The sequence below is a fragment of the Genypterus blacodes genome, unplaced genomic scaffold, assembly GCF_046128005.1.
Source record: "Genypterus blacodes isolate CSIRO-AG114 ecotype Tasmania unplaced genomic scaffold, CSIRO-AGI_Gbla_v1 ptg000133l_1, whole genome shotgun sequence".
Taxonomy (NCBI): domain Eukaryota; kingdom Metazoa; phylum Chordata; class Actinopteri; order Ophidiiformes; family Ophidiidae; genus Genypterus; species Genypterus blacodes.
In genome coordinates this window covers 7,022,814-7,038,021 of record NW_027466935.1, presented here as the reverse complement: position 1 = coordinate 7,038,021, position 15,208 = coordinate 7,022,814, and the positions used below count along the sequence as shown (strand labels likewise).

The 15,208-nt window shown below is 42.3% G+C and overlaps 1 protein-coding gene across 3 annotated transcripts in view; it reads right to left on the bottom strand.

Annotated features, from left to right (window-relative positions):
- The window catches only part of tln1 (talin 1), a 47,530-nt gene that overhangs the window by 20,058 nt on the left and 12,264 nt on the right, over positions 1 to 15,208 (bottom strand). For 2 of the 3 annotated variants that reach the window (XM_076164275.1, XM_076164276.1), the window contains 28 exons: positions 13,229 to 13,391; positions 11,548 to 11,645; positions 10,800 to 10,929; positions 10,002 to 10,154; positions 9,313 to 9,455; positions 8,826 to 8,953; positions 8,429 to 8,489; positions 7,959 to 8,063; positions 7,663 to 7,818; positions 7,421 to 7,522; positions 6,464 to 6,540; positions 6,148 to 6,328; positions 5,806 to 5,919; positions 5,606 to 5,714; positions 5,282 to 5,490; positions 5,068 to 5,166; positions 4,497 to 4,556; positions 3,704 to 3,871; positions 3,313 to 3,607; positions 2,670 to 2,836; positions 2,341 to 2,469; positions 2,129 to 2,242; positions 1,935 to 2,048; positions 1,594 to 1,728; positions 1,172 to 1,300; positions 785 to 887; positions 418 to 626; positions 98 to 217 (listed from right to left, as the gene is read on the bottom strand). In XM_076164275.1, coding sequence (XP_076020390.1) covers positions 98 to 217; positions 418 to 626; positions 785 to 887; positions 1,172 to 1,300; positions 1,594 to 1,728; positions 1,935 to 2,048; positions 2,129 to 2,242; positions 2,341 to 2,469; positions 2,670 to 2,836; positions 3,313 to 3,607; positions 3,704 to 3,871; positions 4,497 to 4,556; positions 5,068 to 5,166; positions 5,282 to 5,490; positions 5,606 to 5,714; positions 5,806 to 5,919; positions 6,148 to 6,328; positions 6,464 to 6,540; positions 7,421 to 7,522; positions 7,663 to 7,818; positions 7,959 to 8,063; positions 8,429 to 8,489; positions 8,826 to 8,953; positions 9,313 to 9,455; positions 10,002 to 10,154; positions 10,800 to 10,929; positions 11,548 to 11,645; positions 13,229 to 13,358 — 3,738 coding nt within the window. In that variant the 5' untranslated portion in view covers positions 13,359 to 13,391. The remainder of the gene's footprint in view (positions 1 to 97; positions 218 to 417; positions 627 to 784; positions 888 to 1,171; positions 1,301 to 1,593; positions 1,729 to 1,934; positions 2,049 to 2,128; positions 2,243 to 2,340; positions 2,470 to 2,669; positions 2,837 to 3,312; positions 3,608 to 3,703; positions 3,872 to 4,496; positions 4,557 to 5,067; positions 5,167 to 5,281; positions 5,491 to 5,605; positions 5,715 to 5,805; positions 5,920 to 6,147; positions 6,329 to 6,463; positions 6,541 to 7,420; positions 7,523 to 7,662; positions 7,819 to 7,958; positions 8,064 to 8,428; positions 8,490 to 8,825; positions 8,954 to 9,312; positions 9,456 to 10,001; positions 10,155 to 10,799; positions 10,930 to 11,547; positions 11,646 to 13,228; positions 13,392 to 15,208) is intronic. The other variant, XM_076164277.1, reaches the window with a different exon arrangement.

Below are 15,208 nucleotides of genomic sequence, written 5' to 3'. Positions count from 1 at the left end.
GGCTGAGTAAATCTATTTTTCAGCATAGACAAAAAAGAAAGACATTACTATGAAGCGGCTGAGCAATGTTCACTGTACAAAGAGGTTGTGTACTAACTGAATCAGCCAGCAGGCTCTTGCTGGATTCTCCCACAGTGCGGAGGGCGTTATCAACATCCCTCTGTCCCGGAAGGCAGTTCACTGATCGGTTTAGGGCTTGAGAGACTGCCTTAGCCACCTACACATACACCCACGCACAAAGAGATACACCCAGGAACACGCACACAAGGAAATTGGTCACCTGAGTTTCATACCTCTGTGCACAGATTTCCACGATGTACTGAAATGATTCCATACTTAACATCACAAACCCTCACATTCATGTAAAGGGCAATTGACTCAATCTCATACAGTTCTCTCTATCATCCTCTATCTGACCTGGGCCAGCCTCTGCTGATTCTCAGCATCTCCTGGTTTTGCGATGGCCCTCTTCGTTTCCTCAATCAGGTTGGCTGATTTGTCCATGACATCAGCAGCACAGTCCAGCATGGCACTGCGGGCCACCGGCTCATCTGTGGTGGCAGCGACCCCTCTAGCAGCTGAGGACAGGGACTTAAGGGCCTGGGCAACATCTCTGGCTGCCATGCCTGCAAGGGAGAGCATGAGGTCAGAGGAGAGGTGCAGCCATCACAATAAAACTATGGAATATATCTGGGCTTTGTTTTAATTCAGACATTTTGACGAGTCAATGCACAAACACATTAGAAATCGCAGGCTTTTTGAGATTGCTTCTGTTTAAACCCACCTGTATAGTTTTCATTGCCTTGTGTGGCCTCACTCAGCAGTTGGGCAATGGCAGAGCTTACAGCTTTGGTGTTGGTACCCAGATCCTGAGAGCATTTCTCCAGCTGAAACATGACACACAAAATGTTACACACAACTCTACTGCACTTATATAATGATGATATGACTAAAAAACTGACAGCATGAAGCTCCTCACTTTACACTTATCCATTCTGCCTCTATTTAACAGAAAACTGGGCATATAATGTATTATATTCGGGGTTGCATATAAGCAATACACAGGTTCTCATGTACACCCTCAAACATGAAAGGGTTAGAGTGCAGGAGTGCGTGAGTGTGCCTTGTTTTCTTGTTCTTGTCACAGATTTGTAATAGTATAAAGATTCACCGTCTCTCCAGGCAGCGGTCTGAGTTTGCCCGCCTCAGCTGAAGCTTTGGCCTCCTGCATGTCCTTCTCCAGACCCCTCACCATCAAAAGAGCGTTGTCTATCTCCAGTGGACCACATGCTTCCTGAGCCTGTACAAGCATGCATACACAACCAAAACTGTAAATGTGATTGTTGGACACGGCATATGTTCAGTAAGATATTCCTTTCTCCAGATATTACTTCCCAATTCATAGTACAGAGTATACAAATTATATTAATAATGCAAAAAATGTTATGGTGTCCAAGAGATGTAAAGTCACGTTAGATCACATCCAGAGCTGCAGAATTATTCAAATAATTTACAGTTGAGTCAGTTTGATGAATCCACATTATATGGATGATGACAGTGCTGTTGAAGATTTTAAATATATATAAAAAGGACCTTTTGTGAGGCAGTGCGGAGTTCAGCCAAGGCACTGGCCAGGTTCTTAGCACACTGGCTGAGCTGCATGGCTGAGGACTGGTCACCGATGGTGGGAACCGTGGCCTTGGAAGCTGTGACCATCCTAGCACCAGGCTGACAAATGAGGACAAAACAGGTTATTCAATATAAACATTTTGAAGTGATCTGCATTTTGACAAATCCTGTTAACAGTTCAAATAGACACTCACCAAAAAATAATATATTCATTTAAAAGTATTCATTCTGTGGCAAGTGGGAATGAATATCCCTCTTTAACATTAGCATTACTGATGGTTGGTGTGTGAGCTTTCATGTCTGACCTGGAGGAAGTTCTGGCTGGCACTGATGAGGGCGAGCTGAGCACTTGGACTGTCAGGCTGAGACTGACTTCCTCTGACACCCTGGACCAACTGAGGGATCTGCTCAGCCACAACCTGATTACAAAGACACTTCATTGTACATCTGTGATCTGACGTGACGTGACGTGACGTGATATGAAGTGAGACACAGTTACCTTGCAGCTTTGGACGAGCTGCTGCTGAGCAGCCAGGTTCTTGTTGGATGAGGCTGCATGCTGGGCAGCAGCGATAGTCTGAGTGGCTGCTGCCGCTGCTTGTTTGGCTGCATTCTGAAAGGTAACACAAAGTGAGATATATAGATATCTGAACCAGTGCATATAAGACTAAGAGGTTATAATTGCCATAACATCCAAATCTATCTTTATACCTCCAGTTTGTTGACCAGTCGTTTCTTTATGGCATTCTGGGCGGCAGCATTTGTTGCCATTCGGAGACCTTCGGCAGCCTCCCGCAACTTCTGCTGCTGTTCTTCACTGTCAGGGTTTGCAGCTGCACCCTAGCGTGAAATGTATACTGAATTATTAAAGTTCTGTTTTGACAATTGCCCCTGCATAATAGCTCATCAACCCAGAGCCGTCATATATTGCAGATCACAGACATGCAAGTTTTGTGCTACTGTTAAATTGACATTATAATAAAAAATAATAATAATCTGATAAGACGCATGGCAAATTGTCAGGGGAGCACAATACAAACCTTTGCAGCCTCCACCATCTTGGCAGTGGCATCAGCCAACAGCTTGGCAGCGGAAAGCAGTTTGCGCGAGTTCTCCAGGTCCGATTCCCCCTCTGCATCCATCTTGATGGCATTGACCAGATCAGAGGTGGCCTGAGCAAGGATACGTGCTTGACGAACCATCTCACCTGTATGATACAACAAAGAAAGATGAGTTATAATGTGTTAACTCTCATATTCAGTCATATTATGCATTTGTGATCTTCAAAGTTGATCATTCAAATGACAGGAGTTCAAGAGAGGAAAGGTCACATAAAGACCAAAATGAAGACACACAATCCTGGACCTTGATTACCAAAGCACTGCATATTGTCCATTTCTCTTTCCTTTAACCAAACCAGATTATCTAAATCAGATGCCTTCACTTGAGCAAGAGTTGGTGCCTCCTTGAGGTTGATTGCTTAACAGTAGAATGAGTGAATGCTGCTATGTGATATTAAGACCAAGATACAGTACCTAGGGTGAGGTATCAGAAGTAAAAAGAAAAAGACAAATCTTTCCTTGGGAGCCCGTAGAAACACCCTTGATTTGCAACAGCTGTAATGTGTCTTTTGTGGAAGTTTGCAAGACGTATACTGAGTAGTTTCGGAGCCCCAGCACCTACCAGCATCTCCCATTGAGCTGAAGATGTTCTCGGTGACATCTAGGATGCGGTCTGTAGCTTCTCCATGGCGTCCAATAGGCTGGCCTCCACTTGCATATTGTTTGATGTGATGAAGTAACTCATTGAGGGCCTGAGTGACACCTGTGGCAGCCACGCCCACCTGTTTCAGGAGGCCCTCATCATTGGTGGCACCTTGTGAAGCATCCACACAGCCTTCTACAGACTTGGCTACCAGTTTGCCTGCTTCAATCAGCTGCTCCTGGCACACGGGCGAGCTAATGGTCGGAGCCACCACCTGGAGATGGGAGAACATGAAGTGTAAGAATGCAAAAGAGCCAATGCTGAAATCATATTTCAATATTCAATATCACATTGAAGTGCTCTCACTCACCCTTGTGCATGCTACCAGTTGAGATGTGGACAGAGCACACTGAGTGGCTGCAGCAATGACCCGGTTCTGTTGTGCAGAGTCCTCCGTCTTCTGGGCTACGTTCTTTGCTTTCAGCACTAGAGCTGCTGCAGCATTAGCCACAGCCTTAGCCAGATGCATCAGCATGTCCTGCCAATGCCAAAGAGACACGCACACACACACAAGTACAGTATTTATAACTGCCTGCTAAATTGAAAACGGATGAGGGAGATTATGGTCAGTTATGTTCTTCAAAATTGGAATGCTTTAAATTAAATTTTCAATCATGAAATTATTTAGACAGATGAAAAGAATAAAAGGAATTAAATTAAACCCAGTGATATGGTTAAAAAAGAAGTTAAGGAAAACAGAAACTGACTCAGTATGCTGTGTTTGGTTCAGGCAGATGATTTCTCCTTCACAAACCTACAGCCAGTAAAATCTAAAGAGTGATTGATGAAGTCCCACATTGACAGCGATGGTGTTAGTTTTTCACAACACCCTCAGTTTTGGTGACAGTACTGTGAGCCAATGCGTCGCCCAGTACAAATTCAACAGATATGAGCTTTTGTTCTGCATTAATTTGCACATTTACATGCTCATAGAAACCAGCCACCAAAACTGTTAAAGGTCATGTGACAACAGTTAGAAAGGACTCCAATCCAGTAGAGTTGTAAATTTCTTCCATTCCTTCCATTATCATCTTATGTACTTAAATGATTGTTTTGATTGGCCATTTAAAGTGACACATTTATCTCAGAGACACATTTGTTACCAGTAATTGACCATTACAGTGGATTCTCCTTGCACCCCTGAAAGATCCTTTACCTAGAAACTGTTAAATGTGAACATAAAAAAGAGGGGATATACACTCAATGGCCACTTTATCAGATGCAAGTGTACAATCCAATTCAACAGCCTTGCAATAAGTCCTACCTTTGACAGAGGTGTTAATTCAACTCAGTGGTAACTCTTGTGGAATTAACGTAAACTATAGGTGGTTGCCCAGACGTTGAACTGTTACCTGTGAGGATTTTCCATTTCATTTGCCCAGGGATTTCTCACATGTGAATGTAACTGTTTTTGGATTCTCTTCTCTTCTTTAAGTGGTTTGATAGTAAGTTAAAACTACTTTGGTAGGGTTAAGAAAAAGTCATGCAGGTGTAAGTGCACTCAAGCACAAATTCAGAGAATCAGTGACTCAATAGCTTAAAGTACATATATTGCCGAACAATATTTCCTGTGAAGGTTCATTATTTGTGGTGGTATACAAAGATACCATACTATACTACATGTACTCAACTGCTATGCTACCTAAATCATACTACAAATATGATGGGACTGACCTGGAAGTGTGGATCAGCGTCCGTCTCTCCGATGTGGGAAAGCAACTCGCCGCTGGCTTGGCCCACATTTCCTGCAGCCTGCAACAGGATCTGACGAGGCTGCAATCCAAAGGTATATCAGCGTCAGGCCACAACTAGTATAAAACTACCAACATTTCAAGTGCATCTAATGCTTTAAAAGTATCAATATATACAGAATGTTTTGAGCCTGTACCTCCGTGTTGGCAGGCTGTGCAGTTTTTAGCATGTCGGAGACGGCACAGGCCAGGTTCTTGGCAGCACCCAACAGTTGCTGTCCATTTGCTCCTTCATCCTCCATGAGCGCTGCTAGCAGTTTAACACCCTTTGACATCTCTGTCAGGTTGGAGGATATTGTCGTAACAGCACAGCCAACAGCTGTGTAGTCCGTCTCTGCTGGGTCACCTGGAGACATGTACATGGACTTTATTGAAACAGACAATGCAATGCAAAACAATGCAATTACGTGCCATAGCATGCCAAACACTAATAATTTCAATATTATAGGGCCAAAATGTACCTGCAGTGAGGTTGACCATTGAGGCAGTGCCCGCTGTGATTGCATCCACTTGGGAGTGGATCTCGTGTTTAGACTCATCCATCTTGTTTTTGCGCCAGGCTTGAGAGGCCTTGAACAAACAGAAAAATACAATAAGGTAAGAAACACTCTACACAGACCTCAAATGACTGAATTCAGCACTAAGGAAAGTTAGTTCTCACGGCATCTGTCCCAAGAGGTGGCAGGGTGTCAAAGTCATCCAGAGAGGCCTGAGCAGCCTGGACCGCCTGCATACTGGAGTTGATGGTTCCTGTCAGTGCTTGTTGGGCTGATGTCTGTGGAAGGAAGTATTGTCAATCTTGTGAAAAATGTTGAGAAAATGATTGTGCTGTTATGGTTAATGGACTATACTTGTATGGTGCTTTTCTACCAAAGCAGTTTACAGTGACATTCACCCATTCATACACTGAGGGCAGGAAATGCACGCAAGGCACCAACCCGCACATCATTTAAAAATGTACTTTGCTTTATTCATTATTTTCAGGCTTTTAGGTCTGTTTTACCAATGGAGGCATGTGTCCTCTGTGCATCTGTCCACTGGTGATATGCTGCTTGGCCTGAGGCATGGAACCCATGTGGAAGCTTTCAGGACCTCCAGCTCCTGAGCGCATGATGGCTGGCAGGGCCACAGAGCCCGTCTCCACCTTCCCCACCTTGTTAAACTGCTGCTGCAGCACTGTGGACCTGCAAGAGTTAATGTTACGCGAAACAGTAAGAAGAGGTTGGTATAATAATGCAACAAAATTCCATCACACACACACTATTGTATGTATAAAGTGTTCTTTAATTCCTAAAAATAGACAGACGGATGACACTCACTTCTTGGGTGACACAGAGTCTTCAAGCATCGTTGATTCTTCATCTCCCTCCAGGCCAAAGTGGTCTTTGCTCTTTTTCTGCAGGAAGTCAAGTGTCGTCAGCATTCATTACGACATTTACATTTAACTGCAACGATGTATTTCCCATGCAAAAATCTCTTCCATGTTTGCTTTTAATAGCAAATTGATTGCTATTAGTCACGATATATGATTGGAACCTCCCATCAGGAACGATCCAGGGCAATAGGTGGTCAGTAATCATTTATAATCATTTTACCTGCCTTTCCTATCGTACAGATTCTGGCATGATTAGTGGCAGGTCCTTGTTTTAAGGAGAGAGACTGTTCAGCTTTCTGGGAATGAGATTTTTGTCTCCAGACAGCGATCCTGGCAACCACAGAGGTGTGTAGTAGAAACGGTTGATCTTAATAATCTGAATGTGCCACACAGAAATGGTGTTAGGCACCCCCGCTCAACTCAACTCTGAGCACAAATAACATTCCACACATTTCTTTTGACTTAAGCAATCTAACTTAAGCGGCCCATTTACTATAAGTCACCATCGATGAATTGAGCCATAAAAGGTCCCAATATACTGCAGGAGAAAAATAACTCTCTGGGGTGAAAACATCTTGCAAGGTAAGAGTTGTGGTGATTCAAGGGCTCCCCAAGGATCCTTGTGGGGGTCTAAGGGGGCCCCACACAAGGAACATCAAAAAAGTAAGAATCACCGTTTCTTGAGCCCTGAACAACACCTTTTGCCCTGAAAGTTCATATTGGACATACTGATGGCTTCCAGTTCTACCAATTACAGCCAGGAGGAGGCATAAGAAGTAGCATGGACGAGCGACATGAGACACTTCTGAAGGACTATACTGTATGGGCTGTTCTGAGACATTTGTTTGTATTACATTTTAGCATTATAGTGTCATTTTGCTCACAAAATAACAGCCCTTACCTTCTTTAGGATGATATCAATGTAGCCAGCAATTAGCTGAGCTATCTGCTCTCCCTCAGTGGTCTGCACAGAGTAGTAGCCATCCTGGTAATCGCCAAAGTCCTAGTAGCAAAAGAGACATAAAGTTTAAAGAGATTAAAGAGCACAGCATATAGAAGTTTATCTGACCTGTACAGCGCGAACACAGTGTCAAGCAACAAGTGCATTTTCAAGATTGTAAGAAACAGATGTAAGAAACTAACCAGGGTGAAGCTCTTGGGTGAAGCAGCCCAGCGTTTGATGTTGGTCAGGTTCCACTCCTGGATCACCTCCTTGGTCTTCTCATCCACTCGCATTACACTCTCCTTGGTGATGCCCAGCAGACGAGGCACAAGTTTGTTCTTGCCCTTCATTTTCTCCTGCAGGATTTTTGATATGTCATCAGTTGGAATGTTTTCACAATAATTCAAACAGGGATGTTGCAATCAGGTGTTTGGTCCCTAATCTTTTGTTATCGGCAATGCAAGTGGTCAAGAAGAAGAAGACTCTTGGCACTCACCTTTACAAGGAAGAATGACACTCCATATGTTTTGAGGGACCTGGCGAGCTTGACATAACTCACTTTGGCCTCAATCTCTGTCATGTTCTGGCAGTTTTTATGTGCCTGCAGACAGAAACAACACATCCATTAATGCACACATATGGACATTAAAATGAAGTGTATCAAATCATTGACATGGCAATTACATCTGCCATGTCAATTACATGGCAGATTTAAGATGACCGTTCTCAATACGGCCCATAATCCTGGAGTAGACAACCATCAATTTTCAAAGCTTCCTCTCAGCTGTTTGTTGACGTGGTAGTTTTAGTGACGACTTTTGAACACTGTTACCATTTGAAACCATTTTTTTTTTTTTTTTTAAACACACGCTTCTTAATTCACTGAACAGGAATCAATTAACCAATCTCTGATAAACAGGATTGTAACTTTTTGATGTCTGTACCTTTACACTGTACATTTCTTACCTGGAAGATCCTTTTCTCCCCTCTGTGCTTGATGTACTCTTTGGGGAGGAACTCCTTTAAACTGAGGGAAAAGGTGAAGTGGATTTAGATTGTACAGGACTACCCCAACATGACAAAAACACCAAGTTCATTGTTCATTCTTCTAAATCAGTGTGCAAGACATATCAGATTGCAACGAATCATAGCAATAACAAGGATCCTGATAGTTACAAGTTAAGTTTATCAGGTGAATCAAACCTAACAACCAAACTTAAAAATTACACAACGATCTGGACAGTTTGTGTTGTTGCTGACAGTTGCTGAGTGTAATTATCTTATAAATAATATAAGAAAATATAATATAACCCCTTGTGGTGGCAGGTATTCAAAAACAAAAGGACTAAAACACAGTACTCACTCTAAGAATCCAGGCTTGTGTTTAGTCTCGTTGTGATCTCCAAACTGGATCTGACACTGAAAACCAGCAAAATCACAAGCCTTGTCGAAGGAGACTGGGTGAGAGCCATTCAGAATATCATCACGGGCCTACACACACACACACACAAACACACCGGGGAAAAAAGTTTAATTTAGTGGTATATAGTTTTAAGATCACTCTACTATTTCAAGAGGTTGCTCTTTTGTGCCATTGTGAACCCGACTACTCCCAGCAGCCTGTAGCTCTACAATCTGAAACAGGTTGTAGATCTATAGAGGTTATGGGGTCAGCCAAGTTCACACATACACAAAAGAGCAGAAATTCATTTACTGATCACATCCCTGATAACATCCCTACTGCAAAGCATTTTCAAGTAACAACTCACAAACCAGTAAAGAATTGCTTAACAGCGGGACAGGAGACTCTGATGTGAAAAGATGAAAGATGATTTGGTAGGTAGGTGTACCTGGACATAGAGCAGGTTGAGCTGGACGGGATCTCTGGAGTCCACATTTTGATCCGAGTAGAAGAACTTCCTCCTCAACAGCAACATCTCTGTCTCTTCCACACCCTGTTCCCTCAATGTCCTGCCATGGTCCAACCAGTTCACTGAAGGAAAAGACGGAACACAAACGACTTAAGCCATGCCTATTTAAGACAAATATATGTATATGTCCAGAACGCGTCTTTTCTGGTAACCAAGTTAATTAGCTTGAAGGCAATGCACAGCTGTCTCTCTCTCGTGCCCCCCTGCAGATTTCAAAGTTGGCTTTTGAGAGGAAGTACACTTTGTTTTGCTAGTCGCTGCAATTTTCTGCGCTGAGGTCATATTATAATTTGGGCCTTTACGACCCCTTCTGTTTGAGCCAGCTTGGGCACCTGATCACAAAGCCCAGTACTGCCAGATCCACAGGATGTTGGTCGCTATAGATTGTAAATAAAGAGTAGTTAGTTAGTAGGAAATCTGTGAGATCGGATCAATATCTCACAGAATAACAATCTGGTATAATGACAATCATACCGATTGGCTGGTGATCAATAATAACCTCTGTTTCCCTCAGGCTGGCAAAGATCAATAGGTATAAACTGGGATGAAATGACCACATGTAAAGTGCCTTTGCCGAAGAAGTGTGTGTGCGTGTGTTTGTGTCATACATTCGTCATCTGTATGGAGTTTCTGTTTTAGTTTCTCCATCTTCTTGTCGTCTCTCAGCAGAGTCTTGTCCCTCTTCAGGGTGCCAGTGGTCTCCTCCTTCTTCTCCTCACCGATGTCTCGCACCAGTGAGTACTCGTCATAGTTTGTAATGCCTGACATAGAAAACATTGACATTAAAGCAAAACATAAGGAAAACGCTTAAATGAATCATGTTAACGGCAGGTTTATGAAGATGAAGGGTCCTAGATTCACTGCTCCAAATACATTAAACAGTAGCTTACAAGTTTGACTTCATAACTGTTTATATACCCCATTACTTCCACATGTACAGCCACTCAGAATTGCAACACCAGCCCAGTTGCTCAGTGAGGAGCAGAGCACTGATCTCACACTAACACCAACAAACTATACATCATCAATAGGCACCATTAGCTACAACCATTTTCCATTGCTCTTGTGTAAACAGTAGCAAGTTACCAGATAAAAGTATGTTTTTTATTGTGGATGTATGGTGGCGTAAAACTGAAAATGTACACAAATGTAAATATTCATCTACAGATAATTCCCTGAAAGTCCTTATGTAGTGTAAACAAATATTTGCTATTTGTTACTTTACATTACTATTTGTTTGTTTACTTTCTCATTCTGGAGAATGACATGCCGTTTCCAACGGTGGGCAGTGTGGGGCATGAATCCTAAAAAGTCCCTGATCAGCACTGGAACACATTCAAAGCCATTTCCCACTACAGAGTAAACTATATGTAGCAGGGGAAGTGTGTGTCAAACTCAGAACTGACCTATTCTAGCACAGATGGTCATCAGCATGTCACTAACTATCTTGGAGTCGTCCACCATGACGGTCTTGACTGTGCCGTCCAGCATGCGGATCTTCAGAGGCCTCTGCTTCTTCTTGTACTCCAGAGTGTCCTGATAGACAGAAGACACTCAATACAGTGGCAATGATTGTGCTAATCTCATTTTACAACTTTATTTCTATACCACACACAAAATGTAGAGAATGTACGGTATGTGAACTTGTTTTTTTGGCTGGTCCATCAACACAACCTCCTCCGACTGTTGCTTTCCAGTCAGTACTGAGAGGAAGAAGAATGGCAAAGACTAATATACTGGTTCTGTTAAAGGTTTGCTGTGGTCAGGACCTGCCTTCTCTGGCCAAAACAGCAGTGGCAGTTGCAGCTGCTAGTGTCCTGATTATGCATGAGCTTATCTAAACTTGATAAGGACTAACTTGGACAGGTTTATATACAATTCTGTCATACAGAATACTTTGGAGTCCATAGCATCTTTAAAACAAAGATCTAATTGATGCGCCAATTGCAATCATTGCATGGAAAAAACAGCTAGTGAATTGTCTAACGTTTAGAAATGAAAGAAAGCCTTAGTCGTGGCAAAATTCTCCCTTTATGTGATGTTAAAGCCGGCAGCATCTTTTATGATTATGACCAATTGTTGTTAGATGTGTCAAAGGAATAATTCAGTGAAAATAAGCATGTTAATTTTTCAGTAGGTGTGAGAGTGACTCACCCCGTTCCTTAACATGTAGTAGTCCAGGGCCTTCCCGGCCTCCAACCAGATGCCTTTCTTAGGATCTTCATCAGACAGGAACAGGCCATAGTCATTGGCTATAAAAGGAACCAGAATTAGTCACTTTAAGGGTGTGTTCGGGTGTGTGTGTGTGTGTGTGAGAGACAACAACTCTTCAGTATAATTTTTTTATGTAGTGTAGTCATTCAGTTTTATTATATTTTGCCAAAAAAAGAAGAATGACCGACTCAAACATGGAAAAGCAGCTGCATAGCAGCATCATCATCATCATCACTCCCAGCTGCCATCAGGCATCTTGCTAAAGAGAAACACTCCCAGCTATGATCCCAGAGATGTGTTTGATGAATTTACATTGATTCATTTGTATGGCCTGTAAAGTGTTATGAATAGTCAACTGGCCCTTGATAGAAAAAGGTTTCCCAACTTCTGCCATATAGTAAAGACAACACAAACTGGAGTTATTCTGGACACTCAGCCTTCGTCTTTCGTTCAAACTAAGATACAAGTTGAGGCAAGCAAGCCAGAAAATTGCTGTCGAAGCAACTTACATAACTACAAAGCAATCATTAGGCATGCATACCTCTGACAAGCCCGCACAACAACAGTTAGTTCTTTTTATCAAAACAGAAATGTTCACACACACAGTGCACATATTAACAGATAATCATTCTGAGGGTGTTGATGGTGGCTGCCGGTCTGGGAATACAGTTTAGTGCAATGTTTGAATTGGACTAATCTGTACCAAAACTAAACTTCCTAAAGGTGTATTACTTTGAGTAAGCCTATGCTGATTTATGCTGATCTAGATTTAACTGTGGTGTTTACATGACCCATAAAAAATGTAATCATTACGGTTGATCAAAGCTTTAACATGCAGGTCAACATGGAAAGTGACCCAGAAGTCTCCTCCAGTTCCAGAGCTTCATTCTCAGTTCAGGTTCTGTTTATCTGAGCCAGTAATCAACATGAGAACGACAACAGCTCCACATGTCATCATCATGTTTGGCATTCTTTTCTGCATTCCACCACACACTGCCTCAGGCTGATCTCAACATATCCTATTCCAATGAATTACATTAATTCTGTCACACACAATTTTGAACAGGATAGGTTTTTCTCTCTTATTAGAATGTATTGTCTTTAGCCCATTAGGTTACACTCACAGCTGGTGCACTGTTGTATAGCCACACCTCCTCATCCTCACCTCAACACACTAGCAGAAGAATAACAACAAAACTACAACTTTGGAAAAAGGTAAATGTCCCTCAGCTTGTTTCCTAGAACAAATTACAGTCATAAGTAGTACTGATAACTGTTAAGTAATGATCAGCTCAATAAATAAAAAATATTTATTGATTACAGCAGGAATAGTTGCTTGTTTTCCTGTTTCATATACGTTTTGTGAAAACCTTAGCCCAGAGGTAAATGAGGAAATACCATAGCAAAGCCTCTTTGACCCCCAAACACTAAAACAGGCTGGTAACAAGTTGCTATTTGTCCTAAGCGATATGTTAACATCTGGTGCTGTGTTTTATGAATTCCCTGCATTATGTTGTGCTCTAGTGACCCATCAGGGGAGTTTTTAGGAGTTGAAACGGGGACAAAAAGAGAAAGAGAGAAAGAGAGAAAAAGAGACAGTGAAACAGACGGACAGACTCACGCTGGCCGAGCTGTGCCTCAGGAACTCTTTCCCTGATGATGCGGCAGGCGTCGTACACCATGGTGGAGGGCTCAAACTGCATGGTCTTCACCACATTCCCAACCCCGATCTTTAATGACAGGGCCACCATGATTGCTGCTCTACTCCTCCACCAAACTTACACCTGGATGGTGCACAACAAACAAGAGGAAGGCAATTAGAACACACCAAAATAATAATACAAAGACAACTGCTTTATCCTTAAGCAATAACTTTTCATTGTTTCAGAGATGCTGAAAAGAAATTCACTTATTTCGGAACGTGCTGGGACAGCTTGAACTCAACTCGGTGCAAAAATGTCGAGTCTCATGTGGCATGAGGGTTTAATATGCAGGACAATATCCATGTTACATTCACAAGTGTAACATGATAATACCTGTCTTTGTGCGCGCTTGTACTGGTGTGTGTGAGAGGTTGCAATATTGTCACGGAAGAGGCGGGGCCAAGTGGCGTAATAAATGTGATATCATTTATAATGCAAGGAGACTTTGGGCCGGTGCTACGAAGCGTGATTAAGGGCTTAGTCGGCTCTGTTAAAGTTCAAGTCGGACTTCACCGTATCATGAAGCTGACTCGCTTTTGATTCTCCTTCTGTTGCCATGGCAACCACGCTCACAGTTGTCAGGAACACATTAAGTTATAAATGTATGAGTTTATTTATGATTTTTTTTTTTAGACAGCTTAAATGTGTGTCCCAAGCCCTGCCTCTTCCGTGACAAAATTAGTACCTCTCACACACACACACACACACACACACACACACCGGCACGAGCATACACATTGACGGGTATAACAACATACACATTACACTTGGCATTAGAACAAGTAAGATCGCACACACAAACAGCTATTATCACGCATACACAACACAATAACTGCGCATTTAAACATGTATGAGCGCACACAGGAATGCCAGGAATGTTGACCTCAACAATTCATTCTTCAGACAACAGGCTGTTCAACTTATATTAAATTATAACTTTTCCATAACTACCTACCAAATGTCCAGTTTGAAGGAGTGACTTGAAATAAGATGCTATCCAGACAGGATTAGTTGTGAACAGCGCAAATTCAAAGAATAATATAAATCAGTACCTTAAAGTGCCGACCTAAGTTCTGTGAAAAGCAATTGTTGGCGGATACTAATTATGTGTTTTTAGCAGCCTCCATACTTGAATTAGCAACACTAGCTGATGGTGAGGTGAAATAGTTATTCCATTCTATGTTCTAGCCTAGATTGTCACATTTGTTTTTGTTTGTATATGATTTATCTATGTGTATATGATGTTATAACCAACAGTTGATAATGGCTTCCCTCAGGGGGCGCTATGCTCATTAGGTGTTGGCATCTGTCAGCACACAGGGAAGAGGGGCTTGTGCACACTCTGGAAATCAAGATCTAGAAAAAAACGTATCAGATCAATTTACGCAACAGTGAGTGTCCACCTTCTTTACACTGTGCAGCAGGGGGACACACACATTTAGGTCTGATTTTTTTAAATTTACTGTTGCCACATCAATCTTTAGGAATTGTATTTGATTGGGTGATTCAAATCCAACTTCGACATACTCACAAACCGGCTAATCTGCATTACACGTTGATACCGCTTACTCTCCATTATCTCTACAAAGTGCCATTATGTGCAAACTAGTTTATGTTCTCAGTTTCACAGTCCAGTGCACCCGAGTCTTTTCAATGCACACTCAATTTCAAGTTGATTGTGATAAAGGGGAAATTGTGTGGGGACATGCATGTGCACAGTTTTATGAGGGAGACCCTTGGTTGTAAACTGCAGCAGATGCAGGCAGGAGTAAGGAGGCCATTGTCTTTTTCTGTGTGTGTTTGCTGTTGGGCGTTGACAAATTCAGCCCAGCAGCTCTGTGACAGCATGGAGAGCAGAGCAGCGTGTCATGTGTTGGCATCGGAGCGGAGAGGTATTC